Here is a 14,175-nt window from a genome sequence, read left to right on the forward strand (position 1 = left end):
ATGTGAGGAATATAAAAAAAAGCAAACAAAAAAAATATATATTTAAATAAAAGAAACACTTTTGCCGCAACGCTAATAAGTCGAATCCCAGAACATATAAAATAATAATATTGTGAAACTGCAATACATTCATGAAACCGAAAAATAATAACAACCAAATGAAAATTAAACCGGGTGTAGGCGTAAATTGTATGCATATAACAGAGGCAAAGATTGATGTATGAGTGGAATATTTAAGTTTATTGAAATTACAGTTTCTTAATTACCAACAAAAAAAAAACAAAAAATTAAATAAATAATACAAAAACCAAACAAATGAGTTTTAATTCAAATATTTGTGGATCGTAGTAACATTAGCTAAAATGTCAAAAATCACTAAAAACTGAGTTCAGAAAATGAGAAAAATTGGTAATCTAATAAAAATGTTCAATATTTAGAAACAAAATTTGGTTTGGCATGCATTCAATAAAATTTCGAGTATTTACCAAATTAAAACCCTTGTAAGTTGCTGCCTGAATTTGATTTATTCACTATACCCACTTATAAGCTTTTCGATTGGTTGGAGATTTTTGGATATCAATGGACGGATACCTAAATGCCGCCATTTTCATGGGCCTTCAACATTTCGATTAGAAATCTCAAACAAAACACCTCCGATTAGGCAAAAGGTAAAAAGTTAATTTAAATCTTATCAATTTATAAGACTTCGTTTTACTTTAGCTCACATTTCCGAACATCGGCATCCAATGCACACGAAGTCTTCATTTGTGTAGTCCTCGAGATATTTCGTATGTGCTTATATAGTTTTACTTTATATAATAACACTTCTTCCTTTTATATGCTTAGAGGAAGTACTCTTTTAAGTGTAAAATTTAATTGCAAACGACATGTTATAAAGTTGCGCAGTGATTCTGGTGATAAAAAGAATGACAGTCCTGGTGATAAAAACAAAAAAAATGACAAGTCTGCGCAACGATGTGGAAAACCAATAAACAATCTGCACAGCGGATTTCTCAATGCTGAGAACTATTCTGAAAAAAAAGCTATGAAAAAGAAAAAGCGTGCTCCAAAAAAGAAATGTGGCAAAACGGTGGATGAGCTGCGAAAGTGTTTAAGAACCATGCAGGATGTTATTGATTTTGTACATCCAGTCAAGCCTTTTGTAAGTTTTTCTCGCTTTTTACAGTTTTCGAATAATTACGCATTTAAACTAGCTCTAATATTCAGCCATAAAAGCCGTTACATTTCGTTACTTTACGCGGATAGTAGATAGAGTAGATAGATAGATAATAGATACTCAAATATAGCATAATAATTGGCGTTTAATTTTCCAATCTAAGGTTGTATTTTCCGGTTTTGAATATCAGAATAACGGTTTATATCAACGATAACGATAACGGCTATCGCACCCACACACAACCGATGACCGCTCCCGAATTTCCCCATTCCTTGCGAGTAAAAGCTCGCGAAAGCTTTTACTCGCCCAGTGATAACCAGCTGATCAACAGCTGAACGATTGTGGGTCGAACGTAAACAAATTGGTTAAACACTATTTTCCGCTCGTTGCTAGTCGCGAAAAGTCCGTTCATAACAGACAGAATCATCAGATTTTCGACCTAAATCAAACGAAGTTAGGGCAATCGCGTTTGAGCGAACTCTTGGGCGGATTTAGCCATCCGAAGTTTGCATTGCATCAGTACGCACTTACAGAAAGCCCGTTGCTGTGTGCGTGTGTCCGTGTGTGTTGTGTATGCGTCTCTGGCCTGAAGGTCACCTTGAAACGTCAAAAGCAAAAGCGAAACTTGTGAATACCGCCTGCGAGCGTACATATTGCTAGTAACTGAAAAGCCACGGCAAGGAGCAGTAGTAGTATTTATAGCCCACTTGGATATAACCCAGCTCCAGCGGCGCAGGTCGCATAGTTGCAGAACAGGGAAACTCCCTAGCGAGTACAATAGTGGTTCATAGTGTGTGCTTTGTGCGATATCCGTTACGATCCCAGTTAGATTTACATATAGTGCAAAAGATTGAAAAATGAATTCCGAGATTAATCAACGATTCCTGGCCCGCGGCTCGCAGAAGGACAAAGGACTGGCGGTCTTCACCAGCGGCGGGGATTCCCAGGGCATGAATGCCGCCGTGCGAGCCTGTGTGCGTATGGCCATCTATTTGGGCTGCAAGGTGAGTTGGTGACCTCTGTCAAGTACTTTCCGCCCACGCAGCATCGCGTCCGGTGACCCCAACCCCCGAGCACAGGCAACAAACCCATGTGAACCCAGAAATTTACGTAAAACACCTGGTAATTTGCTTATCAGCAGCCGTTGAACCGCGACTATTGGGCCGCAAAGCCAGTTAGATAATCTCCAATCGGTGCGAAAAGAAATTCAAGAATATATGTGTACATGCACATTGACATTGGGTTTATTTTCGGGCCCCTCACATGCGATTTCGATTTCGGCTAATTTGTTTCGTTTTTTGTTGTCGCTCTTGGTTTCTATTCGGTATATTTAAATGAGTTCTTTAATGTAGTAGGGAACTTCTGGCTGTTGGGCCCTCGAAAATATGCAAAAAATGTGTCAATTGCTAGCCAATTTAAATTGATTAAAATCTATTCATTTGATTTAAATTTCTTGGGGGTCAATAAAAGTAGAGTTATTGCCACGGTTTGCATGACATCGCTTGATATGTTCAATAAATTGAACAAAATTAATAAATATATCATGAGTATGCTAAACAAATTTCTGTTCAAATGCTTCCTAATCAGTTCAAGTAACCTAACCTTTGTTTTTAATCTACAAGTGCCTTGGCATCATTATTGTTTATGTTATTTTTTCACTTTTCAAATTAAGAGCGTTATAAAATTTGAATTCTTGGTTATGTGAGTTGCTTAAAAAGTATCGATTTGACATCGATTACATTGTAATTACCTGTAACGGTATTTTGAATATGCAATTGCTTTGATGTTTAAAACTTAAACTTATTCAGGAAAAGTTATAAAAGATATACAGAAAAGTATATATTTTTTTTTAAGGCTATTAAAATGTATAATTATATATCTATTGTCTGTTCTTTTATGCTTCCAATTAAAATATTACGATTTTGGAAGAGTGAAAACAAAATTAAATTAATTTACACTCAAATTCGGTGATTAATTTTTAATTGTGTTAATGATGTCATGCGCCATGAAGATACCAAACTCTTTTCTGGTTTACACCATATCTACAATTGTTTCGTGTTTATCTCCGGCAAGGTCTACTTCATCCGTGAAGGCTACCAGGGCATGGTGGATGGAGGCGACTGCATCCAGGAAGCCAATTGGGCCTCAGTCTCATCCATTATCCATCGTGGTGGCACCATTATTGGCTCTGCCCGTTGCCAGGACTTCCGTGAGCGTCAGGGTCGCTTGAAAGCCGCTAACAACCTGATTCAGCGAGGAATCACCAATTTGGTGGTCATTGGAGGCGATGGCTCCCTCACGGGCGCCAATCTGTTCCGTCAGGAGTGGTCCAGCCTGCTGGACGAGCTGGTCAAGAACAAGACCATTACCACCGAGCAGCAGGAGAAGTTCAATGTCCTGCACATCGTTGGATTGGTATGCAACACATAGGTCTCCTTGGATATATTTTACTTATGAATGAATCTTTTTGTAGGTGGGCTCCATCGACAACGATTTTTGCGGCACGGACATGACCATCGGCACGGATACGGCACTGCATCGCATCATCGAGGCCATCGATGCCATCTCCAGTACCGCCTACTCCCATCAGCGCACCTTCATCATGGAGGTCATGGGTCGTCATTGCGGGTAAGTTGATCTCTGAGCGGATATTTGCGAGCAAAGTTGGGCTGCCTCTGTATTAGCCTAAGTGTCAGTGATTAATTGGGATTTTAGCTAATGCCTGGAACGACTATCTCTAGCTATCTTTCGGTGGTAGCTGGCATTATCTCCGAGGCAGACTACGTCTTTCTGCCCGAGTCTCCTCCGCAGGCCGATTGGCCCGATCGACTTGTCCTTAAATTGGAACAGGCAAGCCCAAAACGGAAATCTGTTGAATGTCGTCGACTCATTTCGCACATTTCTGTTTCTATGGCCGCAGTACTATTTCGATCGATCCCCATCTCCTCCAAAATCCCATCCCCCTTTTGACTAATATTTTGTAATATATTTTTACAGCTATTTAGCTCTTGTGGGCGGACTGGCGTGCGAGGCGGATTTCATATTCATTCCCGAAATGCCGCCCAAGGTCGATTGGCCAGACAGGCTCTGCTCTCAGCTGGCCCAGGCAAGATGCAGCTCCATTTCCATTCTATCAGCATTGCGAAAAGTCGCAACAGCATCGGAAATATGTTCTCGACAGCTTGCATAGGATTTTAGAATATTATTCCTATTGATATAGTTATAATTTAATTTTTTAATAACAAGTTAGCTGTCGAGATAATATTTCTGTTTTAGATAGAGTTTTATACTTCAGTGCAGTTGTCGTTGCTTGATGCTTAAGTAGTACACCTGTACTTCTAAGTACACCATTTTTTTAAAGACACATTTTAAGAGCGACACTTGCCATACAAAGCTTGTTCTTATTTTCTGCTTACTGCACACGAATGTATCTTTAAACACAAACCGGAGATACGGAATGAATTACGCACAGTTGTTGTCTGTACCAGCATACCAAAATCATATTGTAACTAATCTTAAGTTTACCCCAGATACTCCCAATCCCCCGGATAATTATCTCCCCGACATTTGTGAACCATCTTTTATTTTTGTACTTAATCTCTTGTTTTTTAGTTACTTAGCCATATCGGCAGCCATAGCCACAGAGGCTGATTTTATGTTCATACCCGAGGAGCCGGTGTCAGTCAATTGGAAGGACGAGATCTGTGTCAAGCTCCACCAGGTCAGGTCCAGAGTCCTTCGCTATCCAATTAATTTCTAGTTACTCTTTTGTCAAATTTTTCAATTTCTAAATTTAATTCTGCATTGTTCTTGGCCTATTCGATGTGCCGAAATTTCCATGGCGATAAACAGCTTTAACAGCTATTTGATTTACTTGTTTGGGTTTTGGGTCTCTGTTCTATGTACTCACGATGATCTCACTGAGTTCCCTTACTAACTTTCCCAACTCCACTAACGTCCATCCTCGTTTAATCGATCTGTAAATCTTCATCAATGTTTTATTCATCGACTTGTGCGTCCATTCTTCATATTTCAAAACACCTATTCAGCTGCAGTGCATTTCAAAGTTTCGAAACTGATTTCAATACTTAAATACATTGAAAAGAACGTTTTAATGATTCAAACTGAAATACATAAATATCGCAGAATAAATCGAGTTAACTTTATGAAACGCACTGCACTAATTCGCTTGCTTATACACAAATGGTGACACACTCTTTCAACATCGTAAAGCAAAGCATATGTAAACTACATTTTTTTGTTATGATGATGTCTACTCATCATGCCTCTTCACAATTCGTTTGTGCTTTTGTAGTTTCTGTATCATCCACGATAAACATCTTGCATACATATATACCTAACTGAATCCCTTCACCATTGACCAACAGGAGCGATCTGCTGGCCAGCGTCTGAACATCGTGATCGTGGCCGAGGGAGCCATGGATCGCGAGGGTCATCCCATCACAGCCGAGGATGTGAAGAAGGTGATCGACGAGCGTCTGAAGCACGATGCCCGCATCACTGTCTTGGGTCACGTGCAGCGCGGTGGCAATCCCAGTGCCTTCGATCGTATTTTGGTGAGTATTAATCCGAAGATGATCTACAAATTTAATTTTTAGTAATTTACAAAGCTAGCTACTTTTTCATTCCCCATAGTTATTTTTGTGTAGCATACTTTTAAACGCTTTTATTAAGAAGCGCTGTAAATCTTATTTGAAACACTAAAGTTACCAAAATAAGATATACTTTTTAGATATGATTCAACAATTTTTGACTTGAGAGTTAATGCTTCTTCCCCGCACAGGCTTGCCGCATGGGAGCTGAGGCCACTTTGGCCCTGATGGAGGCCACCAAGGACTCGGTGCCAGTGGTCATCTCTCTGGACGGCAACCAGGCGGTTCGCGTGCCGCTGATGGAGTGCGTGGAGCGCACCCAGGCTGTGGCCAAGGCCATGGCGGAGAAACGCTGGGCGGATGCCGTCAAGCTGCGCGGACGCTCCTTTGAGCGGAATCTGGAGACCTACAAGATGCTGACGCGCTTGAAGCCGCCCAAGGAGAACTTCGACGCCGATGGCAAGGGAATCGAGGGATACCGCCTAGCTGTGATGCACATTGGTGCTCCGGCTTGCGGTATGAATGCCGCTGTGCGCAGCTTCGTGCGCAATGCCATCTACCGCGGTGATGTGGTATATGGAATCAACGACGGTGTCGAGGGCCTGATTGCCGGAAATGTCCGCGAGCTGGGCTGGTAAGTAAAACCGACAAGGGTTTGAATCTGTGCTTATTTCAAGTCAATTCCAGGTCCGATGTCTCAGGATGGGTTGGTCAGGGTGGCGCCTACTTGGGCACTAAACGCACACTGCCTGAGGGCAAGTTCAAGGAGATCGCCGCTCGTCTCAAGGAGTTTAAGATCCAGGGTCTTCTGATCATTGGTGGCTTTGAGAGTTACCATGCCGCCGGACAGATCGCCGATCAGCGGGACAACTATCCGCAGTTCTGCATCCCCATTGTGGTTATTCCATCGACGATCTCGAACAATGTGCCCGGCACAGAATTTTCACTGGGATGTGACACCGGTTTAAATGAGATTACGGAGATTTGCGACCGTATCCGTCAGTCGGCCCAGGGCACCAAGCGCCGAGTGTTCGTCATCGAGACGATGGGTGGCTACTGTGGCTATTTGGCCACCCTGGCCGGTTTGGCCGGTGGAGCTGATGCCGCCTACATCTACGAGGAGAAGTTCTCCATCAAGGACCTGCAGCAGGATGTCTACCACATGGCCTCCAAGATGGCCGAGGGCGTCTCCCGCGGTCTGATCCTGCGAAACGAGAAGGCTAGCGAGAACTACAGCACGGACTTCATTTACCGCCTGTACTCGGAGGAGGGCAAGGGCCTCTTTACCTGCCGGATGAACATCCTGGGTCACATGCAGCAGGGCGGCTCACCCACTCCCTTCGACCGCAACATGGGCACCAAAATGGCCGCTAAGTGTGTCGACTGGCTGGCCACCCAGATCAAGGCGAACATAGACGCCAACGGAGTGGTCAACTGCAAGTCCCCGGACACCGCCACGCTGCTGGGAATCGTGTCGCGGCAGTACCGCTTCTCACCACTGGTCGACCTCATTGCCGAGACGAACTTCGAGTAAGTCTAACCCGATGGCCACCACAAACCCACATAACACACTCTTCTTCCAGTCAACGCATCCCGAAGAAGCAGTGGTGGCTGCGCCTGCGTCCCCTGCTGCGCATTCTGGCCAAGCACGATTCCGCCTACGAGGAGGAGGGTATGTACATCACCGTCGAGGAGGAGTGTGACACCGACGCCGTCGCCTAAGCGGACTCGGATCCGGACTCTGATCCCCACTTCCGCTTACCACCACCATCGCTGCATCGAAGCATCAATGTCCACCTATCCGCACCCTCGAATCAGTCTCTGTGTTCGCTTTTTAAGTTGTTTTGGCACCGCATCCGATCCGTTTTATGGTTTTGACCAAGATCAGACGAAGAGGCCCATGACAGCAGCACATACGAAAGTATTTCATCATCTACAGACGCATAAAAAACGCACAAATACATAACTTATTTATATTGCTCGACAGTCGATTCTTTCTTATGATTTTCCCAAATATCGTGTATTCTTGAATTTTGAATCTCGAATACTGAATAACGTTAATAGTTCATTCTACATTGCAGCCGTTCCGAAGAGTCTGGCGACCTATTAGCGGAAAACGTTTCGTATGTTATCGTAATTGTTGGTTCTTCAGCCCAACTAAATTAAATGTTAAAGTATTTAGACAAATTACCCAGTCAAAGGAACAAATTCTATCTGCAAACTGTTTTTCGAGTATTGTTATCGAACGAAGCAATGATCTATTTGTAACGACGTGCTAAATACATATTCAAACACCTGTTGGCACAATTTATTTGCCATTTGTTTTCTATTTGTTCAGTGGTATGTGGGAATTGAGCTTGAATTTCAGTTTTGGTTAAGAAAAAAATATTAATTTTTGAAATGGTTAGCTGGGCGCAGTTGGAACAGCATCGTTTCAGTGGAACCGGTCTATAATAATCGATGTTTCTGCAGCAACTTCACTGCTTGCAAACTATCGGCGCAATCGATTGTCGGTGCCATCAATGCGCTTGCAGCCCTAGACACTTTGACTTTTTTTTGCCACGGATTGTGTATGTAGTTTTAATTGTGAAAAACTGCGTTAAAGTGGAAGTCAGTGTGGTTGAACTGCGTCTCAAAGAACTAGACATATTGGACCACGGTGAAGCGCGGCCAAAAACAATGCAATCGCACTAGTTCCATTTACTAAAACGGGTACGAAGCCATCTCGAAATCGAGTCGCAAAGTGCGTAGCACAAAATTTTAAAGAAATTTCGAAAGGGGGGAGAAAAAGCAGCATAGAGACGCTACATATATATGCATATAGTCGAATTAATAAGTATATACGTTGTTTTCTGTGTGTGTTCCGCTATTGCAGCAACTTCAAAACGCTGCTGCAAACGAATTCTGTCCATTTAGCACCGAAACGCCACTGGAAGCAGAAGGAAATGGTGTCCACCCGCCAAATGTGCAGTGGAGGCGGTACGTCCGCTTCGGAGGGGGTTTCGCCGTTCGGGGGTGCGGGTTCGGGATCTGCATCTGGACCGGGAATAGCTTCCGGATCAGCAGTGGCATCCGGATCGGGAACTGGAGTACAAGAGCCCCCCGAGTCCACAGCAAACCGTTCCTCCGTCCTGCGGCGAACCACCAGCTATCAGGGTCACCAGGCCAGTTCTTATCGCGTCGTCTCGGCGGGCAGCCTGGCCGAGTCCCCCAGCGCGGTGACTCGCCACCACTCGTACACCATGCAGATGCAACGGCAGCGTCCACCGACTGCCACCGCCACCACCAGCGCACTCAGCCTGTACGATCTTCCCAACGAGCTGATTGAGAAGATCCTCACCTACGTGGACTACAAGAAAGTTTCAAATCTCAGATTGGTAAGTGCACTGCGCCCCTCTGTTCCACCCAAAGCGCTGGCTATTAAATCAATAAAAAGCAATTTGCCCAAGTGCAAGCGTGGTACGGCTGGGTTATCCAACCAACAAACTACCTGCACTTGTATGCCTCTTCTGATATGTATAAGGTGCATTCTGCCGCTCTGCTGTTATGAGCATTATTTTGCGCCATGCGTTGCACTTTCCTCAACGGATTTCGGATTTCCCTTGGCAGGAGGCAATTAAAACTTTGTCACGAGGGCACAGGCATTTGCGAATGCTTATTTTTAGCTAAGCACTTGGAATCTTGGCTTCGGTTGGGGGTATGAGCAAATGTATTACATTTTTTAAATTTAGCGGCTTTAAAAACGCAAGGTAATGGATGTGTTCATTAACTTTTTTTAAATAAACGATTTGCTCTACACAGAAAGTATTGAAGTGAATATAGAACCAGCCCGTTGAAGGATTATACACTTTCAAATAAAGAGATAAACATTTATGAATATCTAATATTCATTCTACTTATCAAACAAAATATACCAATTATAGAAATATCACACTTTTAAAATCAAGACTAGCGCATACAGAATAGGTAAAAAAGAATTCTAGAAACACTTTCAAAGAACAGCTTTAGTTCAAGGTTCAGAGGGTAACTACACTTCGTTGTTTGTTTCTCGTTGGCATTTTTTGCCTGCACCCGCGTCTCCCATCCACAATTCGTTGTGTATGTATGCACGGTTATTTGTCGTAGGTAGCGGAGACAAATGTAATCTGATATAATTTAATAACAGGCAGAACCACTGGCTCGTGGATGAATGCGGGCACAGCAGCCGAAAAAAGAAGTCGGAATCTGAGCTTAGCTTAGCCCAAAGCACGACACATTTTTAGCTGTTTTACTACCCCCTATTAACTTGAATCCCGGATATGCATACTCGCAGGTGTCGCACCGCATGAACGACATTTGCATGGCCATGCTGAACACAGCCTTCTCCAAGCAGATCAAGACCACGTTGAGCCGCTTCCAGGCGATCAAGGCCAGCATGCCGCGCCGGGAATCCCACCGTCGCAATCATCCGTTGGCCTGCGAGTGCGACATCATCGAGACATGCTACATGCGTCTATCCCTGCTCCAGATGTCCATGGGCAAGCACATCGAGCGGGGCCACTGTTGCTTCTTTCCGGGCGCCGTAAGTGCAGTGAATAGCATACCCGAACCCTACAAGCGCTAATAAGAAGTTTGTTCATTTCCAGATACTAGACGAAGTCCAGGCGATTCTCAATTATATCAGTATTACGCCCAGGCTGCAGCGACCTTATCGGGTTACCGACGAGCTCTTCGATCTCTCCACTATGGCCATGGAATACTTTAAGGACCGCATCGAGGCCACGTTACCGGGGCTGGCGTATTTCAACAAGGACTTCTATACGCTGCCCACCACAACTAAACGACGTAAGTGCTTTGATCTTTCCTTGGCGACAACAAACTAAACTGCATTTCCAAACCAACAGCCACGCTTGCCATCAGTTCAGATCTCGAAGACAGCGCCAGCAACTCGCCGCCTCAGAACCACATGGTGCTCCGCAAGGGCATCCGCAAGATCAAGCAGGGCATGAAGATGTACAATAACCAGCTATCGGTGCTGCGCACCGAGCTTCGCACCTGCAAGCGCAAGGCCGCTGAGCAGAGCAAGCAGCTGGCTGAGCAATCAAATCTCATCTCGGAGCAGCAGAAACAGACGCTGGAGTATGCCAATCGTCTGGACGAAAACGACAAGAAGAACGAGGAGATGTCTCGCAAGTTCTCCACCCTTTTGCAGGTGAGTCGAGGCTAGGCATTTTATTGATTGGTGTTGATTTACTTTCCTTGCAGGAGCTCAACAAGTGCAAGACAGAGCTGCAGTTCTGGCGTTCGAAGAGTCCGGCCATCCCTGCCGTATGCAGTTCGTGCAATCAAAAGGTGGCGCCCGTGGTGCCGCCTGAGGATTTTCAAGCGCTCGTCAACCAGGGTGTGGATCCCGAGCACTTTATTATCATCAACGAAGATGTGGATGCCGAGAGCGATGTTAGTGTGGGCGAGCTAAAGGAGTTTGCCTCGCCGGATGAGTCCACCACGGCCAAGCTGCTGGCCGTGAGCACCGCAGCCAAGAATCTTAAGCGCAAGATGCCATCAGAGAGCCAGTCCAATGCCATAGCGTCCACCTCGAAGGCAGCTGAGGTTGCCCAATCCCAATCGCAGCCGATGGCCACCGGAAATGCAGGAGCTGCCAAAGCTGCGGGAGGTTACTCCCCAAAACTGTTTTATGGCAATCATCAGCGCGGCGGCGTGATTGTCAGTCCTGTGTCCCAGAATCTGGGGGTTGCTGCGACAACGGACAATACGGCGCCCGGATCGGAGGCTCTTGAGGAGCCGGAGGAGGCGAAGAAAGCACGTAGAGTACAAAAGGCCAACAGATATGTAAATACGCCCGGCAAACGCAGTAAATAAGCATTAGGACCTACGCATATACAGTTTACATATTTTTTACCACTTATTTACATATAAAGCGTGCATGCCGTCGTTCACCTGACCCCACGGATGTGGGTTAGGGATCGGGGCATGCGCCGTAGTGTTAACGGAGGAATCAAATTAATATATACACTTATATCTATTAATGTCAAATGCAATAGGCATTTCGAATATTATTCATTATTATTATTATTATCACGTACAACAAGTGTCTGTATGTTCTTCGGTTTTAACGCCCCGCAAAAACCAATTGTAGTTAACCACCACTTTACACGAACATCACACAAATCTGGCAGTTATTGGCAAAGCAAAACAGATAATAATAATTAAAAAGCAAATTAATTTTAACTAAGAAATACAAAAAGAAAAAGCAAAGAAATATTTTAAATAAAACTTTAAAAACATTAAAATCAACTGCTGCGAATGTGGTGTTTAGTATTCTAATTTTAATTACCGAACGAGAATTGATGTTCTATGGACTTTGTCGACAGAAATTTCCAGAACAAAATGTGGAAAGAGACACCTAAAGATAAGATAATTTTATTTACAAGGTCAAATATGGGAACAAGTTACAGCTTTTGTGATCGCTCCTTGCCAGCCAGTGGCTTATTGCGTTCATCCCAAAGGGTGACCCCATCGCATGCACAGATTCTCTTAAAGTTTTCCAAGATGCCCGCCGAACGAGCAATTATACCACACGCAATCCTAGTGGAAAGAGTTATACAAATCAATGATCAATCTAAAAGTGAGGCATATTTACATACCTCTCCCCAGAGTTGCCGTCAATCAGGCTCTGATCATTGCCCCCGCGTCCCAGGTCATCGGCGTTGGCTGTTAGGACGACAGCCCTCCCGATTATGTCCCAGACCTCTAGCACTGGATCCACAAATCTAAAGGTGGCCCTGCCGTTTTCATCCGCTCGGATGTTGCCCAGATCTCCGGCGTGTCGCTCCTCTGCCACACCTGCAGGACTTCCATGTGGCGACTGGCGGGGATTGTAGTGATCTCCGACCGACGAGCAACCTGCGGAAGTGTCACCACTCTCGTGAATGTGTAATCCGTGCAGTCCAGGCGATAGACCGTCCACAACGCCATCCACCACCACTCCAGGCTCCTTGTCTGCAGTAATGGTGGTAAACCGAACAACTCCCTGGATTGGTGTCTTGTCCACTACACTTCCTGTTGTGTTAATAAGGGCCACCGCCGACTGGCCGCCGAATCCGGAGAGTACAGCCCTTACACCTGTTGCTTCTATCTTGTCCTGAATCTCTGACCAAGGTCGTTGGGTCTGGATTATCACCCGACCTTCCTGGGCGTCAATTTCCACCTGGCCGACCCCATCCAGCGCCGAACGGAGGGCACCGGCATAGGATTCGTCACCTCTTCGCATCTGCACTGCAAATTCGATCTGCACATTAACATGGAAGCAAGTTTCCTGACCCGAATAACATATACTTACCTTGATGGAGCTCATGTTGATGGTCAAAGTGCCGAATAACAATGATAAACAAACTTTGGTATCGATGGACGTCGATAGGTTCAGACTAATCGCGCCCTCTGTCATCGAAAAACGATAGGTTCACACGGAACGAAAGTTTATGGCGTCTGTAAAACACATACTAATCCCATCAATTTTAACGTTAAACTAATATTATTAGTTACGAATTAGGACATAGTTGTAATATTTTTGTGGTAGAACGTTTTACATTTACAGAACCAAAGTTACTAGCTCCAGTTTTGAACTTTTGCAGTATGGCCAAGTGCTGATAGACAAATAAGGTTTTAAACAAAAAGCAAATAGTGGAGGACTTCGACACAAAAACTGTTTATAGCTATGAACTGTGAGGGTAACAATTTTTTGAACGAACTATCTTATATATCTGCGTTAATTAATTGCATGCTTTTTTATAAAGAAAATGAATTTTATTTTTTTTTGTTTCTTTTTTTTATTTTTAAATCACTCCATATTTCCAAAATGACTATATTAATAATATTTGCGATCGGAATGTTTCAAATTTATTTAGATTAAAACTATATTTTAAACAATTGTTATCATTGGTTTTCTGTCTAAACGCTTCTGTCAAACGCTTCTGGACCGATTCAAAACGCTAACCCCGAACTAGCTTAGATGCTAACTAATTTAATTTCCTTGCTAATTTTCAGACCTGTAGCTCCATTCACTTCATATTACGCTTTATAATTTTGGCTTAACTTTTCTTTATGGCCGCCGACAGTTTTAATCAATGGCCATAAAGAGTATTTTTAAGCCAAATGATGCTAATTTTTTGGAATTGATAGCGCTAATTTTTGTCTACAAAAACCCCAAGCGCAGATGCTGGCTTATTGAGGCCCAAAAAAAAACGTGCAACCAATATGAATGAGGCTTTTCCATGCGCGCCACTTTATTGCAGCCAATTGCGCCTTGACTTTCATTGTGCAAAATAAATTAATTTCACTTGGACCCCGTTATTGATAGCAATTTAAAAACAATTGAGAAATATTTAA

General features: G+C 43.9%; 3 protein-coding genes across 8 annotated transcripts; 2 read left to right on the top strand and 1 right to left on the bottom strand.

Annotated features, from left to right (window-relative positions):
- The first annotated feature begins 395 nt into the window (after positions 1-395).
- On the top strand, positions 396-8,101 carry LOC117136464 (ATP-dependent 6-phosphofructokinase). 4 transcript variants are annotated; one of them, XM_033297395.1, is made up of 12 exons: positions 396-500; positions 566-668; positions 721-788; positions 847-1,162; positions 2,080-2,181; positions 3,251-3,592; positions 3,651-3,805; positions 3,919-4,027; positions 5,566-5,754; positions 5,982-6,424; positions 6,478-7,320; positions 7,374-8,101. In XM_033297395.1, exons 1-12 carry the CDS (start codon positions 457-459, stop codon positions 7,510-7,512), a joined length of 2,853 nt encoding a protein of 950 aa, XP_033153286.1. In that variant the 5' UTR covers positions 396-456; the 3' UTR covers positions 7,513-8,101. The 4 variants fall into 4 exon arrangements, with proteins under 4 accessions (XP_033153286.1, XP_033153283.1, XP_033153282.1 ...); XM_033297392.1 differs by lacking the exon at positions 3,919-4,027 and adding an exon at positions 4,175-4,283; XM_033297391.1 differs by lacking the exon at positions 3,919-4,027 and adding an exon at positions 4,790-4,898 and having other exon boundaries at positions 397-500; positions 7,374-7,776.
- Positions 8,102-8,322: 221 nt separating this feature from the next.
- Positions 8,323-11,983, top strand: LOC117137872 (F-box only protein 28). Of its 2 annotated transcripts, none has more exons than XM_033299598.1 (6): positions 8,323-8,533; positions 8,666-9,167; positions 10,103-10,351; positions 10,416-10,614; positions 10,674-10,981; positions 11,035-11,983. In XM_033299598.1, exons 2-6 carry the CDS (start codon positions 8,736-8,738, stop codon positions 11,647-11,649), a joined length of 1,803 nt encoding a protein of 600 aa, XP_033155489.1. In that variant the 5' UTR covers positions 8,323-8,533; positions 8,666-8,735; the 3' UTR covers positions 11,650-11,983. The 2 variants fall into 2 exon arrangements, with proteins under 2 accessions (XP_033155489.1, XP_033155487.1); XM_033299596.1 differs by having other exon boundaries at positions 8,323-8,502.
- Positions 11,984-12,194: 211 nt separating this feature from the next.
- On the bottom strand, positions 12,195-13,235 carry LOC117137874 (copper chaperone for superoxide dismutase). 2 transcript variants are annotated; one of them, XM_033299600.1, is made up of 3 exons: positions 13,130-13,235; positions 12,435-13,078; positions 12,195-12,375 (listed from the first exon to the last, which is right to left on the bottom strand). In XM_033299600.1, the coding sequence occupies exons 1-3, from the start codon at positions 13,232-13,234 to the stop codon at positions 12,240-12,242; spliced, it is 885 nt and encodes a 294-aa protein (XP_033155491.1). In that variant the 5' UTR covers position 13,235; the 3' UTR covers positions 12,195-12,239. The 2 variants fall into 2 exon arrangements, with proteins under 2 accessions (XP_033155491.1, XP_033155492.1); XM_033299601.1 differs by having other exon boundaries at positions 12,435-13,065; positions 13,130-13,161.
- Positions 13,236-14,175: the final 940 nt, after the last annotated feature.

Source organism: Drosophila mauritiana, chromosome 2R (genome assembly GCF_004382145.1).
Source record: "Drosophila mauritiana strain mau12 chromosome 2R, ASM438214v1, whole genome shotgun sequence".
NCBI lineage: Eukaryota > Metazoa > Arthropoda > Insecta > Diptera > Drosophilidae > Drosophila > Drosophila mauritiana.

Bases quoted from the DNA above. Each gene is read 5' to 3' on its own strand.
- LOC117136464 (XM_033297395.1), top strand. From the start codon at position 457: ATGCATTCAATAAAATTTCGAGTATTTACCAAATTAAAACCCTT. The intron at 4,028-5,565 runs GCAAGCCCAAAA...ATTGACCAACAG, and splicing joins TTGTCCTTAAATTGGAACAG to GAGCGATCTGCTGGCCAGCG. The intron at 5,755-5,981 runs GTGAGTATTAAT...TTCCCCGCACAG, and splicing joins GTGCCTTCGATCGTATTTTG to GCTTGCCGCATGGGAGCTGA.
- LOC117137872 (XM_033299598.1), top strand. From the start codon at position 8,736: ATGGTGTCCACCCGCCAAATGTGCAGTGGAGGCGGTACGTCCGCTTCG. The intron at 10,352-10,415 runs GTAAGTGCAGTG...GTTCATTTCCAG, and splicing joins GTTGCTTCTTTCCGGGCGCC to ATACTAGACGAAGTCCAGGC. The intron at 10,982-11,034 runs GTGAGTCGAGGC...CTTTCCTTGCAG, and splicing joins AGTTCTCCACCCTTTTGCAG to GAGCTCAACAAGTGCAAGAC.
- LOC117137874 (XM_033299600.1), bottom strand. From the start codon at position 13,234: ATGACAGAGGGCGCGATTAGTCTGAACCTATCGACGTCCATCGATACC. The intron at 13,079-13,129 runs GTAAGTATATGT...GTTAATGTGCAG, and splicing joins TCAACATGAGCTCCATCAAG to ATCGAATTTGCAGTGCAGAT. The intron at 12,376-12,434 runs GTATGTAAATAT...TCTTTCCACTAG, and splicing joins GACGGCAACTCTGGGGAGAG to GATTGCGTGTGGTATAATTG.